An 18679-nucleotide genomic window follows, 5' to 3' on the forward strand; every position below is an offset into this window, starting at 1 on the left:
AAAAAATAACACCACACAGGCATTAATAAACACCTAATGGATCAGATTATGTAAAAAACTAAATTTTGACCAAAATGGAGATAGAACCTTATAATTCTAACGTCACGAGTACTATTTGCTTTTATTGTGAAGGCTGAAACCGGAGGTTCCGTTCTTAGTGCGTCTGACGTCACACACCATCACGTCCTGGCTGCTGCGGCAGTGATTTGTTGTGATGTGTGAAGGCCTGTGCGTGGTTTCTTTAGGTGAATGGGGCAGGGTTGATTCTCAGTCAAAAGTGGTTTAGATTTGATATTCAAATCACTATATGTAGTGTTGAGCAGAGGGTGAGTATTTTTTCTTACATGACAGATGTTGACACCTTTAACTTAAGTCATAGCCACAGTTTTGCTCTTTGCTTTTATTCCCTCATCTGGCAGAGATGGATGTACAGCTATCTCAGATTGCTGGGTAGCTTAGCCACTTTGTGTATGAAGCCACTGATCACTACTCTCATTTATTGTTTTAACAACACTAACCAGGTAGAAATTTCCTGATTATAATAATAATTAATATACTAATTCATTCCCTGGCTATAGTCTCATCATGCTTGCTTGGCTGTGTTTGTTGTGGTACCGTTTGGATGAGGCTAGAGTTAGCTAGCTGGCTATTTACAGCCTAAAGGACATGTTCCTTCTGGTTGATGGTTGAAGACCTGCTGACTTGTTTGGACGGAGTCACTATCTATCTGCTAGTAGGACTTCGTGACGTTAGAATTATAAGGTTCTATCTCCATTTTTGTCAAAATTGAGTTTTTTACATCCATTAGGTGTTTGTTAATGCCTGTGTGGTGTTATTTGTTAAATGTTGACATTTTTGAGTTAGTAATTCATAAAACACAAAGGTTCCATCTCACAAAACATAATCTATATGGAATGTAAAAACTTTGACGCTCAATATCTCTGAACTGCCCTAAACGGAGATAGAACCTTATCATTCTAAACCGAGATAGAACCTTATCATTCTAAACGGAGATAGAACCTTATAATTCTAAACCGAGATAGAACCTTATCATTCTAAACGGAGATAGAACCTTATCATTCTAAACCGAGATAGAACCTTATCATTCTAAACGGAGATAGAACCTTATCATTCTAAGATCACGACTTGCTTAAAGGCACTTAGCTAAATCAGTCTGCTTTCTTCATGTAGGGCCACGAATAAAACATGTGCAATGCATGGAGCAGAATACAAATAGCTTTTTTTTTTTTTTTTTACGACCCTTCTATGAGGGCAGCATTTTTTTTACTTTTTTTTTTACAAAACATGATTTTCCCTAACCCTAACCCATGATTTGTTAACGAAGTTAAATACAATAGTATTTTGTCCGTCGATTGCTAATTCTCACAAGTGACTAACAAATGCAGACGACGACTGTTATCGTACAGTGAAGTGACTGATCGCAGTGTCAGTGAACATCAGCATAGTCACATGACATGGGCTATTAAATACATTTGAGAGAAAAAAGTAAAGAGCCTATTTCATCTGAAATTATTTGAAATTATCACTGGAATTGTGTGTGTGTGTGTGTGTGTGTCCCCCTCTTTTCTTAGGAGGAGGCAAGCCTTTGACAACATGAGTCCCCCAGTTGTTCCTGTGATCCACTGCTGTTGTCACAGGAAAATCTGGTTGCACTCAACAGCAGGAGGTAGCCACCTTTCCCCGCTTCAGCATATTGTGAATGTGATCTGCCCCCAGAGGATGGTGAGGGACGAGGATCATCATGAATAGATACACCACACTCAGGCAGCTCGGGGATGGAACCTATGGCTCGGTCATCCTCGGCCGCAGCCTGGAATCAGGGGAACTAGTTGCCATAAAGAAGTGAGTGGGACATTGTTACTACAACATTTTAAATAACAAAATGTGCTGATGGCTAAGCCAGGTTTCACCATGAATGGCATTATCTAGTGGCCCCTCCCACAGCTGGTAAGGGCAGATGTCGTTGAACGGTAGTGCACTGAGGACACGCCCTCCCGTTTGGCTGATTGCAAAACAGACATCTGTTAGATCCCTTTGGGCTGCATCATAAAAGCCTCAAGGTTTCTATTTATAGCTTTGGCAGTAAGTATAGATGTGGGGGTGGGGCAGACTAGTTTCATAAATCACCATGGATATTGGTGCTCATGAGATTGAAATCAATCCTCGTCATAGGCCTGTTTTCAATAATGTACTACCAACACATAGGCACAACTGATTGCTTATAATGAGTTTCAATATAATCTGACAAACAGGGCTAACTACTCCAAGTGGTTCAAAAGCATACTTCTCTAAAGAAACCTAAAACGCATTGGAGAAAATAATCAATAAAGTACTGTATATTTGTTTCAGAATGAAGCGGAAGTTCTACTCCTGGGAAGAATGCATGAATCTTCGTGAAGTCAAAGTATGTCTACCTAACAATATTTCCCTAACCATCCACACTACAGATACGTTGACAGCAAATGAATGAATACTAATTCAGATCCTGAAGCTGATATTTGACTTAAAGCTCCCATATTAGGAAAAACAAACATTGTCAGTGCTTGTGCACATACACATGGGTCTTTGATGGGCCTACTAACACACAAACTGCAAAATAAAACAACCCATTCAGTTTTTTGTGGGCTGCCTATTTCAGAAAACCTGTGATTCAACAAGTCTTTCAGATTTGCCTCTCTTTCCTACATAACAGAGGGGTCTCATTAAAATAGACCTCCCCCCATCTGAGTATTTCTGCCCATTTGTGCACTGTCTGTAGCTGTTGCCATAACTATGGGGTATTTTTATTGTCTAATGTTTCATCTGTTTTACTGTTTTTTGTCCAAACCTGTTCAGACCGTATTTAAATTCCATCACAGCTCAGAACCACAGAAACCAGCACAAAGAATAGAAGGTGACTCTTGTGTGTGGCCTTGGATTTGACCTTTCTAGCTCTCCTCCCTGACCCAGACTTTCCTTGCCTAGAGCTTGAATCCAAAGGAGCAGAGCAGCCATAGAAGAAGCGAGTCCTTGAGCAAGGGGTCTTCTTAGTTACAATATTAGTGCTGCTGTACATAGCATGTCCCACCACAAATACCTTAGTATCCCATAATGACTTTCCCCTTACTGAACACTATGGCATGGTGAAATCTAGATCTCTCCAATGCATGGGAAAAAGTCCCTCTCCATCCCCCTCTTAACTGTGGTCTGCCCTGATTTTTTGCCTTCACTTCAGTTGAAAATGATCATCAACTAATCACTAATGGCTGCACATTACCAGTCGTTCACCACACAATATTTTGACATTTTCAGCAACAAATGATGCGTTTTTTAGGGGGCCATGGCCATTATTTTGAACCCATTCCTTTTGCCTCTTATTTGTTCTTGTCTTGTATAAATGATCACCGTGGGCCCATCTAATCTGTTCCATTCTTCTTTCAGTCATTGAAGAAACTCAACCATGCCAATGTGGTCAAACTAAAGGAGGTTATACGGGAAAATGACCACTTGTACTTCATATTTGAATACATGAAGGAAAACCTGTACCAATTGATGAAAGAGAGGTAAATATATCGTTTTTTGTTCATTGTTTCATTCACATAGCCAAAGCCTAAAAATCATGGCTCATGCTGTTTTGCTCTTTGATTCATGTCACAGGACACGGCTGTTTCCTGAATCTGCCGTTAGAAATATTATGTTCCAGATACTGCAGGGAATGGCGTTCATCCATAAGCATGGTATGACATTATTTGTAAATGTATCTTTTAAATTAATTATGATAGTGTACTGTTTCAACTGTTTCTAGTTATCTCTTCTGTATGTTAACCTTTTCATTTCTCCTAAAGGATTTTTTCACAGGGATATGAAGCCTGAGAATCTTCTGTGCATGGGACCAGAGCTTGTGAAAATAGCAGACTTTGGACTCGCCCGCGAGATACGATCTCGACCACCATACACAGACTATGTTTCAACGAGATGGTTGGTGTATTAAAGCTCACAGAGCGTCATAAGGACTCTTGAATCTCAGTTTATGAATCTCACTCATACATGTACATTTGCTGTGTTTGTTAGTAGGATTAAACCACCCGTAGTCTTATATGGTCCCTTCCCCTCTGTTCAGGTACAGAGCTCCAGAGGTGCTACTGAGGTCCATCTCATACAGCTCCCCCATAGACCAGTGGGCCGTGGGCTGCATCATGGCGGAGCTCTACACCCTCAGGCCTCTGTTCCCTGGCTCCAGCGAAGTGGACACCATATTCAAGATCTGCCAAGTCTTAGGAACGCCCAAGAAGGTAGTCCGTTGCTTTTTCTCGTCGGGTCAGAACTGTTACTGCACTCTCCCGTTTTGGTATAACAAATCACATCGGCATGACACATTTGTCACTATATTCTCAAATTCATGAATTAAATCTGACTTAATCTCACTTGGCCATAAGTGTTGCGTAATGTTCTTTTGGAGTAACATACTTCTTCTCAATGTTTACTTTGAAAATGATTAGGCGTAAACATTCTAGGAATGCTAAACCATCTGTACTACTTCCAGAGGGGCGGATCCATGTTATTTTCAGATGGCGGCACAGGAGGGGAACAGGGGGGAACAACAGTTAAATTGCGGGGTTGAACATTGCACACCACGGTAGATCCACACCTGTTCCAGAAATCAAGCAGTTCAATAATCATAGTGTCTAACTATCTCTAGAATGATTGGCCTGAGGGCTACCAGTTGGCGGCAGCCATGAATTTCCGCTGGCCACAGTGTGTCCCCAGTAACCTGCGGAGCCTGATCCCCAATGCCAGTACTGAAGCCATCCACCTTATGAGGGACTTGCTCCAATGGGATCCCAAGAAGAGGCCACCCTCTGGCCAGGTAAAAACACCTGGGACCTTGTATCTGTATTACCAACTGTAAATGCTATTTAGTGCTCAGACCACATAGTTAAATAAGCTAGCGCTAATAGATCCAAAGCTATGTTAGATTTTTCATTTTTACCACTTGGCATTCCATACTAATCTTTGGAATATGTCTGACTTAGGACTCCTAAAAAGATAAAATAATCTCTCCGTCTGTAGGCTCTCAGGTACTCTTACTTCTACGCGGGTCAGGCGTTGGGCACTCCACAGCAAATCCTGGAACAGGGCAGGCCTCAGCCAGGTCCTCTACCTGCACAGCCGCTACCACCACCACCACAGCAGCAACTGCAGCAGCAACCACTGCTGCTCAAACCAGTGCCCCCTCCCCAGCCTGGACCCCCAAATCAGCATTGCTCCCCCTCCAGATCCCTGCAACAGATCCAGCCAGCAGCAGCAGCTCTGACCCCGACCCTCAACCCTGCCCCAGGGTACCAGAGGCACGCTGAGCTGCTGCGAGAGCAGCCCGTCTGCACTGTGAAGCCGCAGGAGACTGAGAGAGCCTCACAAACCCGCTTCCCTTACATCACTGACAAGGGTGTCCAGAGCCAGGTGAGTGTTCACCCACCACCAGCCTGATTGGTGACTGAAACCAGGGCTAACAGTTACAGTAGACGTGGCAATCTGACTGACAATTTCTTGACTTTTTTTTTTGCCAGCTGACCCAGGAGGCTGAGAATGCAAACTTCTTAAGCCATCAGCTGAAATCTAAGGGTGGCCGGCGGCGTTGGGGCCACGGCACAGGACTCCTCAAGGGTGACGACTGGGACGATTTCGAGGATAGTGAGCTGTCCTCTTTGAGTGTTCTTGGCAAAACTAACTTTTCTAGTGAAAAGCTGAGGCAGGAAGAGGAGACGCTGAGTAGGTGAGACTCTCTGCGGGGCGCCTTGGAGTCATACGTCTTATTTTGTCTGAAGAAGTCCTAATGTCTGTTGTATCTTTCAGGTACGGAAAGGTTCTAGATTTCAGCCGCCCTAATGGCAAGGATGAAGCGCCTTTAAATCTTAATAAGTCAATGACTTACCAGGAGCCATCAAGGACAGCCTCCGCCAAACAACATTACTTGAAACAGTCAAGATATTTACCAGGTATGAAGTATTAAAAAAAAAATATATATATTTAAATTATCATAAGCAAAATCTGCTTCATAAAATGGGGCCAATCTTAAAAATGTTCCATAGTACAAGGGAATTCTCTGTGGCTAATTAGAACAGCAACTGTTTTTCACCTAAGGCAAAGCAGTATGGCCAGAGTCAACTTTGCACTCCATTAGTCTACCATTTATGATTCAACTCTACTAGATAAGCAGGAGGGGCTGATGTTGCGTACTCATGGTGAACCTTTACTGTATAATCTCTTATCTTCCCCCTTCAGGGTTAAGTACAAAAAATAACATGGCAATAAATTCAAACAAAGACTTCAGCGGAGGTAACCTGTGGGGCAGCAGTATTCCTGTTGGCGGGACTCTTCCAAACAGAATCACCCACGGTATGATCACAGCTGTCCAATCTATTTTATTGGGGAGGGAGATCTGCCTCAATACCAAATTAATGAGGCAACTGGAAAATTGTATGTGGACTATGAATGTTCTCCCTTGTGCTGTAACATTATGTCAGTGACTCGGCAATGTGTGCATACTGTTATATTTGACTTATTTTCTTTGTTGGCCTGGTTGCAGGTGCAAATACATTACCAAGTGGATATGTACCATCCTACTACAAAAAAGAGATTGGCTCTGCTGGCCAAAGAGTGCAACTCCCACCCGGAGTGGACTCAACAGCATCAAGTGAGTTAACATTTTTAATACTATAGTATAAGACAACCATATATCCCAAACAAATGTGGATTTTGTTTTAGTCCCTTCTCTTTTAGATTATTATTCTTTTAGCCTTTCTATAAATACAGGTAAACTAAGTCTGATTAATGTTTGGTCCATATGTTTGGTTCTGTATTGTCTCTTCTGTCACAGATTATGCAACCTGGAGGTCTAGCAGAAGTCAGATGGGTGGCTCATCCTACGTGTCCTCACCCACCAAGAGTACCCCAGGGTTACGGCCTCGCCCCCCTGTACAACCCATCCATGGGCGGACCGACTGGTCAGCTAAATATGGACACCGCTAGTGGCTTCTCTAGGGTGACACAGCCTAGAACAGACATGTGAACTATGACCCCAAGTTACAGGAAAAAACACATGTTGTATTATCAAAGTATGTACATACATGTTAAACAGCAATAATATTTGTTTTTGTATTATACTGTGTATATATTGTGTATTGTATTTTTAAATGTATGTGTATGGCTAAATGCACACAAAAGTATCATCACATTTTAAGGATTACCTTTTATTGTGTCATGTGACAAAATCCCTATGTTTTTTCATTGTTACTCCCTTCAGAGGATGCCATTCCATACATTTTGTAAAACCATTCCATGTTTGAATTTACAAGAATTTACGAGCATTTACAGTTACGGAACGTCTATATGCATTTTATATTTTCAAGTTTCACTGTGACATTTAGACACATAAACATGTTATGTTGATTTGTTTACCAATTGTTTGTGGGGAGGTTAAAGCAGTTTTTGCTTAATGCACAAATCATGACGTTTGTCATCATGCATTGTGTTTAATATTGTTTTCCATTGTTCCCTAATGTTTTTCAAAAGTACACTAAGAACTCAGCAGAATAAATCACTCAAACTATTGACAACAGTATTCTTTTTGGCATGAATTAACTAGCACTCTGAGCTAAGTTGATTAAGTGATGTATTAGAAAATATTTGGTCTTGGTGTATCTTACTGCTGGACTAAATTGTACATACTGTCACTACCAGTTACCAAATTCCATTGAAATGTTATCTATGTGGTACTGTATTGATATTTTATTTTATTTTTTACAACTGTTTTTGAACAATCAGTAGGTAATGTATTTTACATAATTTCTGTATTTGTTTTTCTATTCAATAAACGTATAGGTGGATATACTTAAATTGTGTTTCTTTATTTTTAAGTAGAAGAAGAAGAGTACTTCAAATACTTTTTATGTCCTTAACACCGCGAAACATAAATTAATCTTTTGGCATAATCCCTTGATGTCAACAGGTTAGCCTGCTCAAGTGGCAGGGGCACCATATGATGGCCAACCTCAAGGTAACATAGTAAATGTAATAAATAGTTACAAAGACATCCAATGACTTGCATTAATATGTGATAGTGGATGTGGAGAGAACTACATTAGTTACAAAGACATCAAATTACTCACATAATATGTGACAGTGGATGTGATAGTGATAGTGGTGATTATTACCACATAATATGATGATGATCATAATATGGTGATTATTACCACATAATATGATAATATGATCATAATATGGTGATTATTACCACATAATATGTGATAGTGATAGTGGTGATTATTACCACATAATATGATGATGATCATAATATGGTGATTATTACCACATAATATGATAATATGATCATAATATGGTGATTATTACCACATAATATGTGATAGTGATAGTGGTGATTATTACCACATAATATGATTATTACCACATAATATGATGATGATCATAATATGGTGATTATTACCACATAATATGTGATAGTGGATGTGATCATAATATGGTGATTATTACCACATAATATGTGATAGTGGAGATAGAGAGAACTACATTTAGAACTGCAATTTAAAAAAAAGGGGAAAAGGAAGGCAGACTGCCACGTGCAGTGCCTCATTTGGATGTGTTTGAAGTCTTGGAGCTTGACTTCCCTACGTTTCTCCTACAAATGGGCCTTGAGCTTGTTTGGAGGTTCTAGCAGGGGAGTGCAGCTACTTCTATACCAGACACGATGCTCGTCCGCCGGGGAGATCGTCCTCTTCCACCGAGCGCGGGGCTTCGGGAGGGACGCACATGGAGCGGTGAGGGAGGAAGGGGACACCCGCCTAGCCAGCCAGATCAGCCGAATCAACCCTAGCGATCAATGGGGTGACAGATGTCGCTCGCAGATCGCCCTCACATCCGATGTACTACGCATGTCCGTAGTCTTATAAACCCCGTAATGTTGTAAGCTCTTACAGTACTGGTTGTAATAATGGAGTTTGCCTGATACTACTCTATGTATTCTTTAAGCCATAAAAAGTGTAAAAGTAAATGCGTGGTAACAGTGAATTATGTATTGTACTTAATTTCGTTTCAGTATCGTCCAATTGCCCATAATGCTTTGCAGATAATGCAAATCGTCCTTTCTCCCATTGGCCAAAACTCAGCGGGCACGGTTACATAACGTTGCTACTTCGTGAGCTTAGAAGGATAAGGTTCTATCTCCGTTTAGGGCAGTTCAGAGATATTGAGCGTCAACATTTTTACATTCCATTATGTTTTGTGAGATGGAACCTTTGTATTTTATTAATTACTAACTCAAAAATGTCAACATTTAAAAAAATAACACAGGCATTAAGGAACACCTAATGGATTAGATTATGTAAAAAACTCAATTTTGACCAAAAATTGAGATAGAACCTTATAATTCTAACGTCACGACTTGTGTCATATCTAGGCATCTAGACGTTTTACGTCAAAGCATGCAACGTTATTTACTGTGACACTCTGTTCTACAATAAATGTACGTCTGCAACGTTGTACAGGTTTAGGTTAATTAATTAATACACCCCTGGAACTAGGTTGAAGTCTACTTTATTCATCACGACTGGCTTGGAAGAGTTCAAACGCACTCTCTTATTTGCAAGATCACTATACATCAGCAGAATAACTTAATAACGACATTTTAGAATTGCAAGTCCACATATTACGTGAACTGAAATGCTTCCAAATTGCAGCAACCAACCCTAGCATGCCTAAACTATAATTACTTTTTCCACCATATTTACTTATTCTGACTGTCTCTGTACAAGTTGGCTACGCAGTATGAAAAACAGTTGTAGTCAAGGCTGTCCTGAACTACATAGCAGGGAAATACAAGCTGTAAGGGAATGACCTAAATGAGTGAGTCATGTATGCAACCAAGCAACCTAGCAACCTAAACAAGCAACCTGGTCATGTGCTTTTGAAAATCACCATCTCAGCGGTTGTGACTTTTTTTGAGGATGAACAGAGGGTCTACCTCGCCACATGACGCCCCCTGCTGGTTTCCGGCTGTTGCAACAGTAACAGAATGCTAAATATCAAGCTCGTGTGAGATCCAAGACAGCATAGCTAACTGCTTTTGAATATATCAGCAAAAGTGATGCATACAGTGAACTATTTTCATATATTTTTTGCATAAACAGAGGATAACATTCAGTTCACTTAGATTCAACAATAGGTGTAACTTTACCTTGCATTATCTTCACAACCAAGTCTATTGGACTTTTTGTGTTTCTGTGCAATTCTGTTTGGACTTCTTGTTGTACAAAAATGCAGTCTTTAATGCTGTTTAAATACAGTATCTTGTTTCCTTGTTCCCCAGGAAACAGGAATTCTATGAGATCAGTGTTCCATCCAAAGAACATATTTAAATGATGCAATAATATAAATGCACATAGAGTGTACAATATGCACATGGCATGTATACATTATGCACATGGCGAACATTGATTAATAAGTAGTGTGTTCAGTTACATGGCACTGTACAAATTCAAAATATGTGATTCAAAGTAAAAAAAAATATTCAAATTGAGCAATTCAAATTCAAAGTCAGTAATTCAGATTCAGATTCTAGTGGCACAGATCTCTGCCCATAAGTCTGGTCTATACTACTTGGGAGTATTTTACAGATATTCAGTCTAAAGAATATTAAGGTTTGTGCTTTTGAGGCGGTCTCTGGTTCCCAATACCTGGTGGGCAGTCAGCTGAGCTTTGCAAATGTCGAATTACTTGAAATCACCTTGATGTTGGAGGAGAAATATCCTACAATACTCTCCATATTCCCTAAGGTAAATATTTGTCTGTGTGGATACCCTGGTCCTTGGTTGATGGATTTTTAAATGGTTGTGAATAGTTTTCAGGCTTTTCAGGCGAGGATAAAAGGCCTGCCCTCCATTAATAAGTTCCTGCAGCCTGGCAGCCAGAGGAAGCCTCAGCCTGATGAAGTCGGGAAAAACTGGGTCACAAAACTCGCTCACATCTCAGTAGAATGCACTTTAAAGTTGAGCAAAAATATGTTTTTATTATTTCCATATGTAAATCATTGCTTGTAATATATTGTAGTCAAATACAGTCAGCATAATGTTACGTAATAGCGGAACTAAACGTCACTTGTTTTTCGATGTTATAACATTATGTAGTGCATTTTTATTATAATAATTCATTCCATTCAATTCATACAATGCATTACAATGATAGAGAATTAATTTAATCTTATCTAATCATGTTATAGTTTTAAAGACTATCATTACATTATGAACAAGAGACGAACAAGAGACAACTAAGAATCATGATTCTTCTCTCACCAGCCAAAAAGCATCTAATTGTTAATCAAGCAAACATTAGTTGTTTGTACTGTTACGTCACCTACACAAGGCATAGTTTTTGACTTGAGAAGTGGGGTCAATTCAATTTCAATTCAGGAGTATTCAATGATTGCAAATAGGATACTTCTTGAACAACTGAAAACGTTTTTGATATCCATTTTTTGAATTTGAATTTCATGTAAAGTCGAATTAACCCCCAACCCTGTTGAGTACAGTGTAAAAAACAGCTATACAAATATAGGCAGCATGAACAACATCATTCAAGTTATTGCTTGCCAAAAAAATTACAAACATTTTGTATGATTACAAACGCTAAATCTGCTTGATAGTTAAGCACAATCAGTATGCCTATGGGGTGGTATCCCTTTCAAACATGGGTTGAAAATCCGTTGAGCATTTTCTTGAACCTGTCTGGAGCACACTTTTTTGTGCTAAACTTTTGTGTTTTTTTCAATCACACCAACAACAGGAACAGAAGTCGCAGGACCATCAGCAAACTGTAAAGAAAAAAAGTGACATGATAGCTTGTCATGATAATAAACGTCCAATGTCCAATAAACATGAGGGTTCAATTACTACATATATTGATAAAATAGAGAAATACAATGAAATTGAATAAGACACATTTACAAAAATCACACTAAACATGTAAAGTGTTGTTGACCTATGTGCCCTATTAGTAAGTCTGATTCTCACCTTAGTCCTGCCATAATTCCAGCGGGCATTAATTTTCCAGATTTCTTGAATCTCAATCCCATCACAACTGTTAGTGCTCCCGAGGCAACTGAAGAAAGGGGGGGAAAGGATGATGTTCAAATACATTTTTGAGATGTTAGATTATAATTCCTAAATTGAGTGCTAACTGACCATCAAGGTGATGGTCATCAAGGTGTCACACAGCTGGAGACCTTTGCATATACTGTTTGTAATGTAGCTTTTCTGTGTATGTCTGTAATTTGTGTATGTAATGTTTTATATGTGTAGTATGTCTATGTCTGTAATAAAGGGGTATGTATGATATGATATGATATGAAAGCTTTATTTCGAACATGTTTTTTTTTTTTTTTGCAAAGACAAGATCAAAAATAAAATAGTTATAAAAAATAAAATAAAATAAACACTATTAACTTAACATGTCCGAAAAGGAGTAGGAAGAAGCATAAGCTTATTTAATCCTACCCCTTCTCCAATACTCAGAGATTAATAATTAATAATCTACAGTTAACTTCAATATTAATATAATATTTTTTAAATTAAATCAAATTTATTTACGTATTTACATATTTACCAACAATAGAAAACAAATAATGTAAATAAACAAATAATCCGTGAAAACACCTGGGGGCCGTTCCACTAACGTTGATTAGTATATCGGCGATTAAAATAAATCAGGCGATCAGGCAACTCGGGATTGGAATTCAAGCCTCAGGTGATTCCTCAAACGAGGATCAGGCTTGTGTCATGAGTGTTCACAGAACACCGGCTTAGAAATCCTCGATATAGGCGTGTGCACGCAGACATAAAGAGCCCTGAAGAGTCGATCTGTCGAAATGAAGATACTGCACTCTGCAGGGGTCCTACATTTGCGCAGCATTCCGAATTATTGATCTTTATGAAGACGGAAAAATAAGATGTAAAATAGTGCAATACTGCCGCAATTAACAAGGCGAGGGAAATGGTTTGGCAAGAAATTGCTGACTGATTAAATGCGTAGGTCATACTAGCCCCAGTTATTGTTATATGTTCATATTTTAATAAATGAATATTTACTACTGTGGTGATATCAGCAGCAGGCTACGGCCGTCATACCGTCACAATGGCCTAGTGGTATCGACCGCTGCCATAGTATGTATTCGTCATTTTAAGTCGGTGGTTCAAATCCCTCTTCAGACACACTTTTTATTGCATTTCGTTGTCTGAATCTAATCTAAAATCTAATCTAAAAAAGTATGTAGGCTATAAAATTATGGTGCAGGCTAATTTACAAGAACTGACACGATTACAATGGTGTTTGAAGCCTTTGCATGAAGGCTTCGGTTAAATGTAAAAAAAAATCTATCTATCTATCTCGTAAACAGTGGGAACTAATATTTCCTAAAAGACACTTTTTATTTAAAATTGTTTTTTCAGATTTTATCCCCTTTTTCACCCAATTTGGTAGCCAATTGAACCCAACCTAGCATCCAATTATCCCCTGCCTATTGCGTAGGATCCGCCGCACGACCCCGTGGCCGGCAGTCCCAGAGGAGGCCGCCAGGCAGACTAGCTGACTGGCTCCTCGAGCCCAGCACCGTTATTCCGGCACCCAGGGGGCGGTGTTGCGCGACGGATCCTTGTCCGGAACTATTCCTATACCGCCCTCGGGAGCGGTCGCTCAATATGCCGCTCCCTGTGTGTGCCCCGGTCATATCCGGATCTGGCGAGCTGGGATTCGATCCCAGTCTCCGTTGGGCAGCTTGCACTAGTGGCTAGTGCTTAGACCGCTACACCACCGCGGGGCACCGCCTAAAAGACACTTGATGGAACTGTCGTTCGGGATATAGTTTCCGCCTGTGAGACAATTTTGACGCACGTATTACCTAAACCAACCTCTTAGCCTGCTCGCGACCAGAATAACTCATATAACTCATAACGCATAGCAACCAAACAGCGAATTATTTGAGCCACATTGATGGAACCGAACGCAAGATAAAATTATCGCCGATTAGAACATTATCGCGGATTAGAATATAATCGTGCTTCGTGGAATAGGGCCCTGGTGACTGTCAAAGCCCTTCTTCCTCCTCGTACCTGGTGAAAACCATGTTTTTATACCGCTTTTTGAACTAGGCTACTGTTCTGAAATCTATGTGTGTATGTTTGTAACACTGATGGTGCTGCTGTCTTGGACCAGGTCTCTCTTGTAAAGTAGATTTGACCTCAATGAGACTAACTTAAATAAATCTAATATTCCAATTCATAACTGCATGCACACTTACATATGGAGACCTTTATGTCGCTTGGGTCCATCGATATCGCAAAGGCCCCATAGGCGGATATGCTGCCAAAGAATAGCCCCGCTATCAGTGACATCATACTGCCTAAACAATGCAATAAAGAACAGATGTTGAATGTTGATATTCATATGGCTTTATCATGAGCTGCTGAACTGGAGGATCCTACCTCTTCTCTTGTAACCCATGAATCCCCCGAAGGCGATGGCGGCAGCATAGCCAAATCCAAGCCAATCAATTGCCATTGTAGTGCTGTGGAACAGAGAGATATGATGAGAACTATAGGCGTATTTGCCAGCAATGATGTCCAGTATGACATGGCCTCTTTGAAACCTTTCCTTTAAACCACCCACTCCAGTCTCTTTTCCCAGCTAAATCTGCACTGGACAGACAGTACCCCGGATATGTTTTGCTTATATATTGTTGTTTATTACATTTTTATTATGTATTATTATATTGTTGTTTTTTATCTTTATGTCCTATGCACCGACCACACCAAGTCAATTTCCTGTCTGTGCGAATATACTTACATTCTGATTCTGATATTGAGCATTGTCCTAGCTGTCCACAAACTATAATTATTAAAACACTCCAAATGAGGGGTGAAAGCAAAGCGCTCATCTGGGTATCCACACAAATTCCTGTGCTTACATCCCTATTTCCCATCAGTGTTATGCACATTGCAGTCAATCTTACACCAACCCCATGCTTTCACACCCAGGTGCAGTGGAAGGGTAGAGAATTGAGACACATCCCAAGGGTTTTGAGGGCTATGTCTGTAGGAAAAGTCTAATTTGGGATATTGGACAACCCAATACCATCAAGGTCCGATTTCTCTTTCTCTTTCTCTTTCTCTTCTCAATACAGTAAGTACAGTAGGAGGGTTAGAAAAGGTATGTATGGCAGGGTTGGCGTCAGTTGAATCAAAAGGTGCAGTCAGGGATTCAAACAATAACAAATCAGTCAACCTGACTTTTTTGGGGACTGGATAAAGGTATATACCCACTCTCAAACAAAGTTAAACATTACACATTTCATCACATTTTAAAGCAAGATTAATAATATATATATATATATATATTTTTTTTTTTTACAGTTTCAAACTAATAAAACAAGGGAAAAGGCTGTGTGCAAACATTTTGGAACCCGGTCAGCTAGTCATGTTTAACTTTGTAGCATTTAGTGTTAAGGTTTGCTTTTCAATCACTTGGAGATTAATTATAACAGACATTAAACCAGGGGTGCCCACATTTTTATACCCCACTGTAACCCTCTAAGCAGTTCATGTTAACTCCACTTCCACTTGAGTGATATTTTCTCTTCTCAGCTGAATACTGCTCCCCTCGTTATTCCTTCGCCCCTGGTACATTGAAATATGAAGTCAATGTTTAAAAATCATTTCTCACGGTTGTGTTCATGTTTGCCCCCCCATCCTTGGTGTTCCCGGTCTAATTAGACCGGTCTGATTAACTGCTTCATATCTCCAAAACTACATGGTCAGATTTGCTAAATTTGGTACCTGGTGAAAGCTGAGACCTGTGAGATGTTAATGAACATAGATATGACCAAATTACTGTAATGTGACTAAATACACAGTAGAAATTGAATATTTCATTTCCGTTTTTTAGAATTTCAAATAAGAAGGCCAGTTACACCCTGAAACTCTATATATCTCTGCCAAACAACACATTGGATCAGTTCTTCAACATCTCAACATATACTGTGCAAAATGTTATGAGACATAAACAATGTAGACTATTGGTTAACCTGAATAACTGGATGGGCATATACGCACGGGAAAGATAAGGGTTCCCATAACAAACACCTGTTTCGTTTGATACATTTCAGTGTTTGTTATGGGAACCCTTCTCTTTCCCGTGCTTATGTGTCCATCAGAACCACACCTTCCAGAGTTATGGGAACCCTTCTCTTTCACCCCAGGTGAACCACACCTTCCAGAGTTATGGGAACCCTTCTCTTTCCCGTGCTTATGTGTCCATCAGAACCTCACCTTCCAGAGTTATGGGAACCCTTCTCTTTCCCGTGCTTATGTGTCCATCAGAACCATACCTTCCAGAGTTATGGGAACCCTTCTCTTTCACCCCAGGTGAACCACACCTTAAATAAAGAACAGATTATTCTGCATTATATGCACATCAAATTCAGACCAATTAGGTCTGGTTCGGATGGGCAAATAAGCACGGGAAAGAGAAGGGTTCCCATAACAAACACCTAATTGTTTAGTTTGAAATGTGTCAAACTTTATATATGAGGTATTTGAACAGGTCTGATACATCCTGGAATGTTGTAGCTTGTTACAACTTGTGTTATCCATTCATTTCCTATGGCGGTCATTTTTGACCGGGAACACCACCGATGTTACAAAGTTGACTAAAACCTCAAAATTCAATGCCAGTGGTTAGTCAGCTATTTTATATGTTCAAATGCCTAGTGTGGAGGATATCATAAGGCCTTGAGGCAATCAAATGTAAAACACAATATGTATGATTGATGAAGTTGCTCTCGGTCAGATTTGACCGGGAACACAACCGGAGGGTTAAGTGAGAAAGATAAGCTGTTTACATGAAAAGAGTGTTGGATCCTAGATGCATCCTTTATCAGAACTGAGCGATGGAGAGATGCAGCTGGACTTAGGTTCGTATTCCATCTAATATAATAATATGACCTATGCACACATCTAATATAATATGACCTATGCACACATCTAATAATATTATGACCTATGCACACACATTCAAGCACGAGCGTAACACATGTGGGCTAAACACTGGCTGCATGTCCAAGGCATCTGTGTGTACAGTGGCTAGGTTAGGACACACATCGCTGCACTGATCAGCTAGCTGCTTGTGCAATGCATGAATAATGATATCAAATAATACTATTATCAATATTACTCATAAGAATAATACGAACATACCTGGTGTTTGATGTGGTTTTTATATTCGCTAGTAGTGTATCAAAACAAGCTGGGCTACGCCGCGGTCATTATCGTCACTCCAAAGCTCAAGGAAGTAACTGGCCATCGATGGCCCGCACTGCGCATGCGCGGCCTGGATTGTACTGGCACTTCCACAGCCTTTTAACTTGTTAATATATTCGCATATGCATCAGTCTAGTCAACTTCAGCATGGACATATGCATCAGTCTAGTCAACTTCAGCATGCACATATGCATCAGTCTGGTCAACTTCAGCATGGACATATGCATCAGTCTAGTCAACTTCAGCATGGACATATGCATCAGTCTAGTTAACTTCAGCATGGACATATGCATCAGTCTAGTCAACTTCAGCATGGACATATGCATCAGTCTGGTCAACTTCAGCATGGACATATGCATCAGTCTGGTCAACTTCAGCATGGACATATGCATCAGTCTGGTCAACTTCAGCATGCACATTATGCATCAGTCTAGTCAACTTCAGCATGCACATATGCATCAGTCTAGTCAACTTCAGCATGGACATATGCATCATCAGTCTGGTCAACTTCAGCATGCACATATGCATCAGTCTAGTCAACTTCAGCATGCACATATGCATCAGTCTAGTCAACTTCAGCATGCACATTATGCATCAGTCTGGTCAACTTCAGCATGCACATATGCATCATCAGTCTGGTCAACTTCAGCATAGACATATGCATCAGTCTGGTCAACTTCAGCATGGACATATGCATCAGTCTAGTCAACTTCAGCATGGACATATGCATCAGTCTAGTCAACTTCAGCATGGACATATGTATCAGTCTGGTCAACTTCAGCATGGACATCCCCCGAAGACCGCGGGTTCGCTACCTGGGTCCGACTAAATGTCTATAAAAAATGATGTGAAAGGGGTGTGTGTAAATATTGTAATCATTTCTTTATTTCTATTATAAGTACAAATGAAAAAACAAATGAAAACAAGCATGATTGGATCATTGTATATTTGTATGGTTTCAGATCAGGTTTAAATCTATTAACAATAGATTAACAAAACAAAATAATAAGTGCCAGCTATTGAGACTTGTAGGTCATTACAGAATACAAAGTACATTATACTTATAAGGGTCAAGTATCCAAGGATAAGAGCAGCACAATTTCATAAACCTTCTTAGCAGTGCATTGTTGATTACATTAGAAGATACAAAATAAATCAAATTGAATTAATATACAAACAGTAAAGTAAGAATAACTTTTCAGTTAGAAAATATTGTCTAATCTCATTCCATGTTGGGAAATATTTCAAAGACATTCTTCTCTAACGCATAGGCGGAGGTAGTATTTAAAAGGTGCTGATGA

General features: G+C 39.8%; 3 protein-coding genes across 3 annotated transcripts in view; 1 reads left to right on the forward strand and 2 right to left on the reverse strand.

Annotated features, from left to right (window-relative positions):
- The first annotated feature begins 1663 nt into the window (after positions 1-1663).
- LOC308157470 (serine/threonine-protein kinase ICK-like) lies at positions 1664-7817 on the forward strand. The gene is made up of 13 exons (XM_080531026.1): positions 1664-1863; positions 2371-2425; positions 3442-3563; positions 3658-3737; positions 3846-3984; positions 4127-4292; positions 4700-4867; positions 5071-5460; positions 5568-5773; positions 5854-5996; positions 6283-6396; positions 6587-6694; positions 6878-7817. Exons 1-13 carry the CDS (start codon positions 1763-1765, stop codon positions 7027-7029), a joined length of 1944 nt encoding a protein of 647 aa, XP_080387152.1. The 5' UTR covers positions 1664-1762; the 3' UTR covers positions 7030-7817.
- A 3251-nt stretch (positions 7818-11068) lies between these two features.
- Positions 11069-17424, reverse strand: tmem14a (transmembrane protein 14A). The gene is made up of 5 exons (XM_080545218.1): positions 17316-17424; positions 14547-14629; positions 14363-14464; positions 12081-12168; positions 11069-11881 (listed from the first exon to the last, which is right to left on the reverse strand). The coding sequence occupies exons 2-5, from the start codon at positions 14620-14622 to the stop codon at positions 11839-11841; spliced, it is 309 nt and encodes a 102-aa protein (XP_080401344.1). The 5' UTR covers positions 14623-14629; positions 17316-17424; the 3' UTR covers positions 11069-11838.
- A 1235-nt stretch (positions 17425-18659) lies between these two features.
- The window catches only part of echs1 (enoyl CoA hydratase, short chain, 1, mitochondrial), a 418160-nt gene continuing 418140 nt past the window's right edge, over positions 18660-18679 (reverse strand). The window contains exon 9 of the transcript XR_013937789.1: positions 18660-18672. The gene's annotated coding sequence lies outside the window, so the exon portion shown is untranslated. The remainder of the gene's footprint in view (positions 18673-18679) is intronic.

Source organism: Nansenia antarctica, assembly GCF_963989245.1.
Source record: "Nansenia antarctica genome assembly, chromosome: 1".
In the NCBI taxonomy this organism is placed as follows: Eukaryota; Metazoa; Chordata; class Actinopteri; order Argentiniformes; family Microstomatidae; genus Nansenia; species Nansenia antarctica.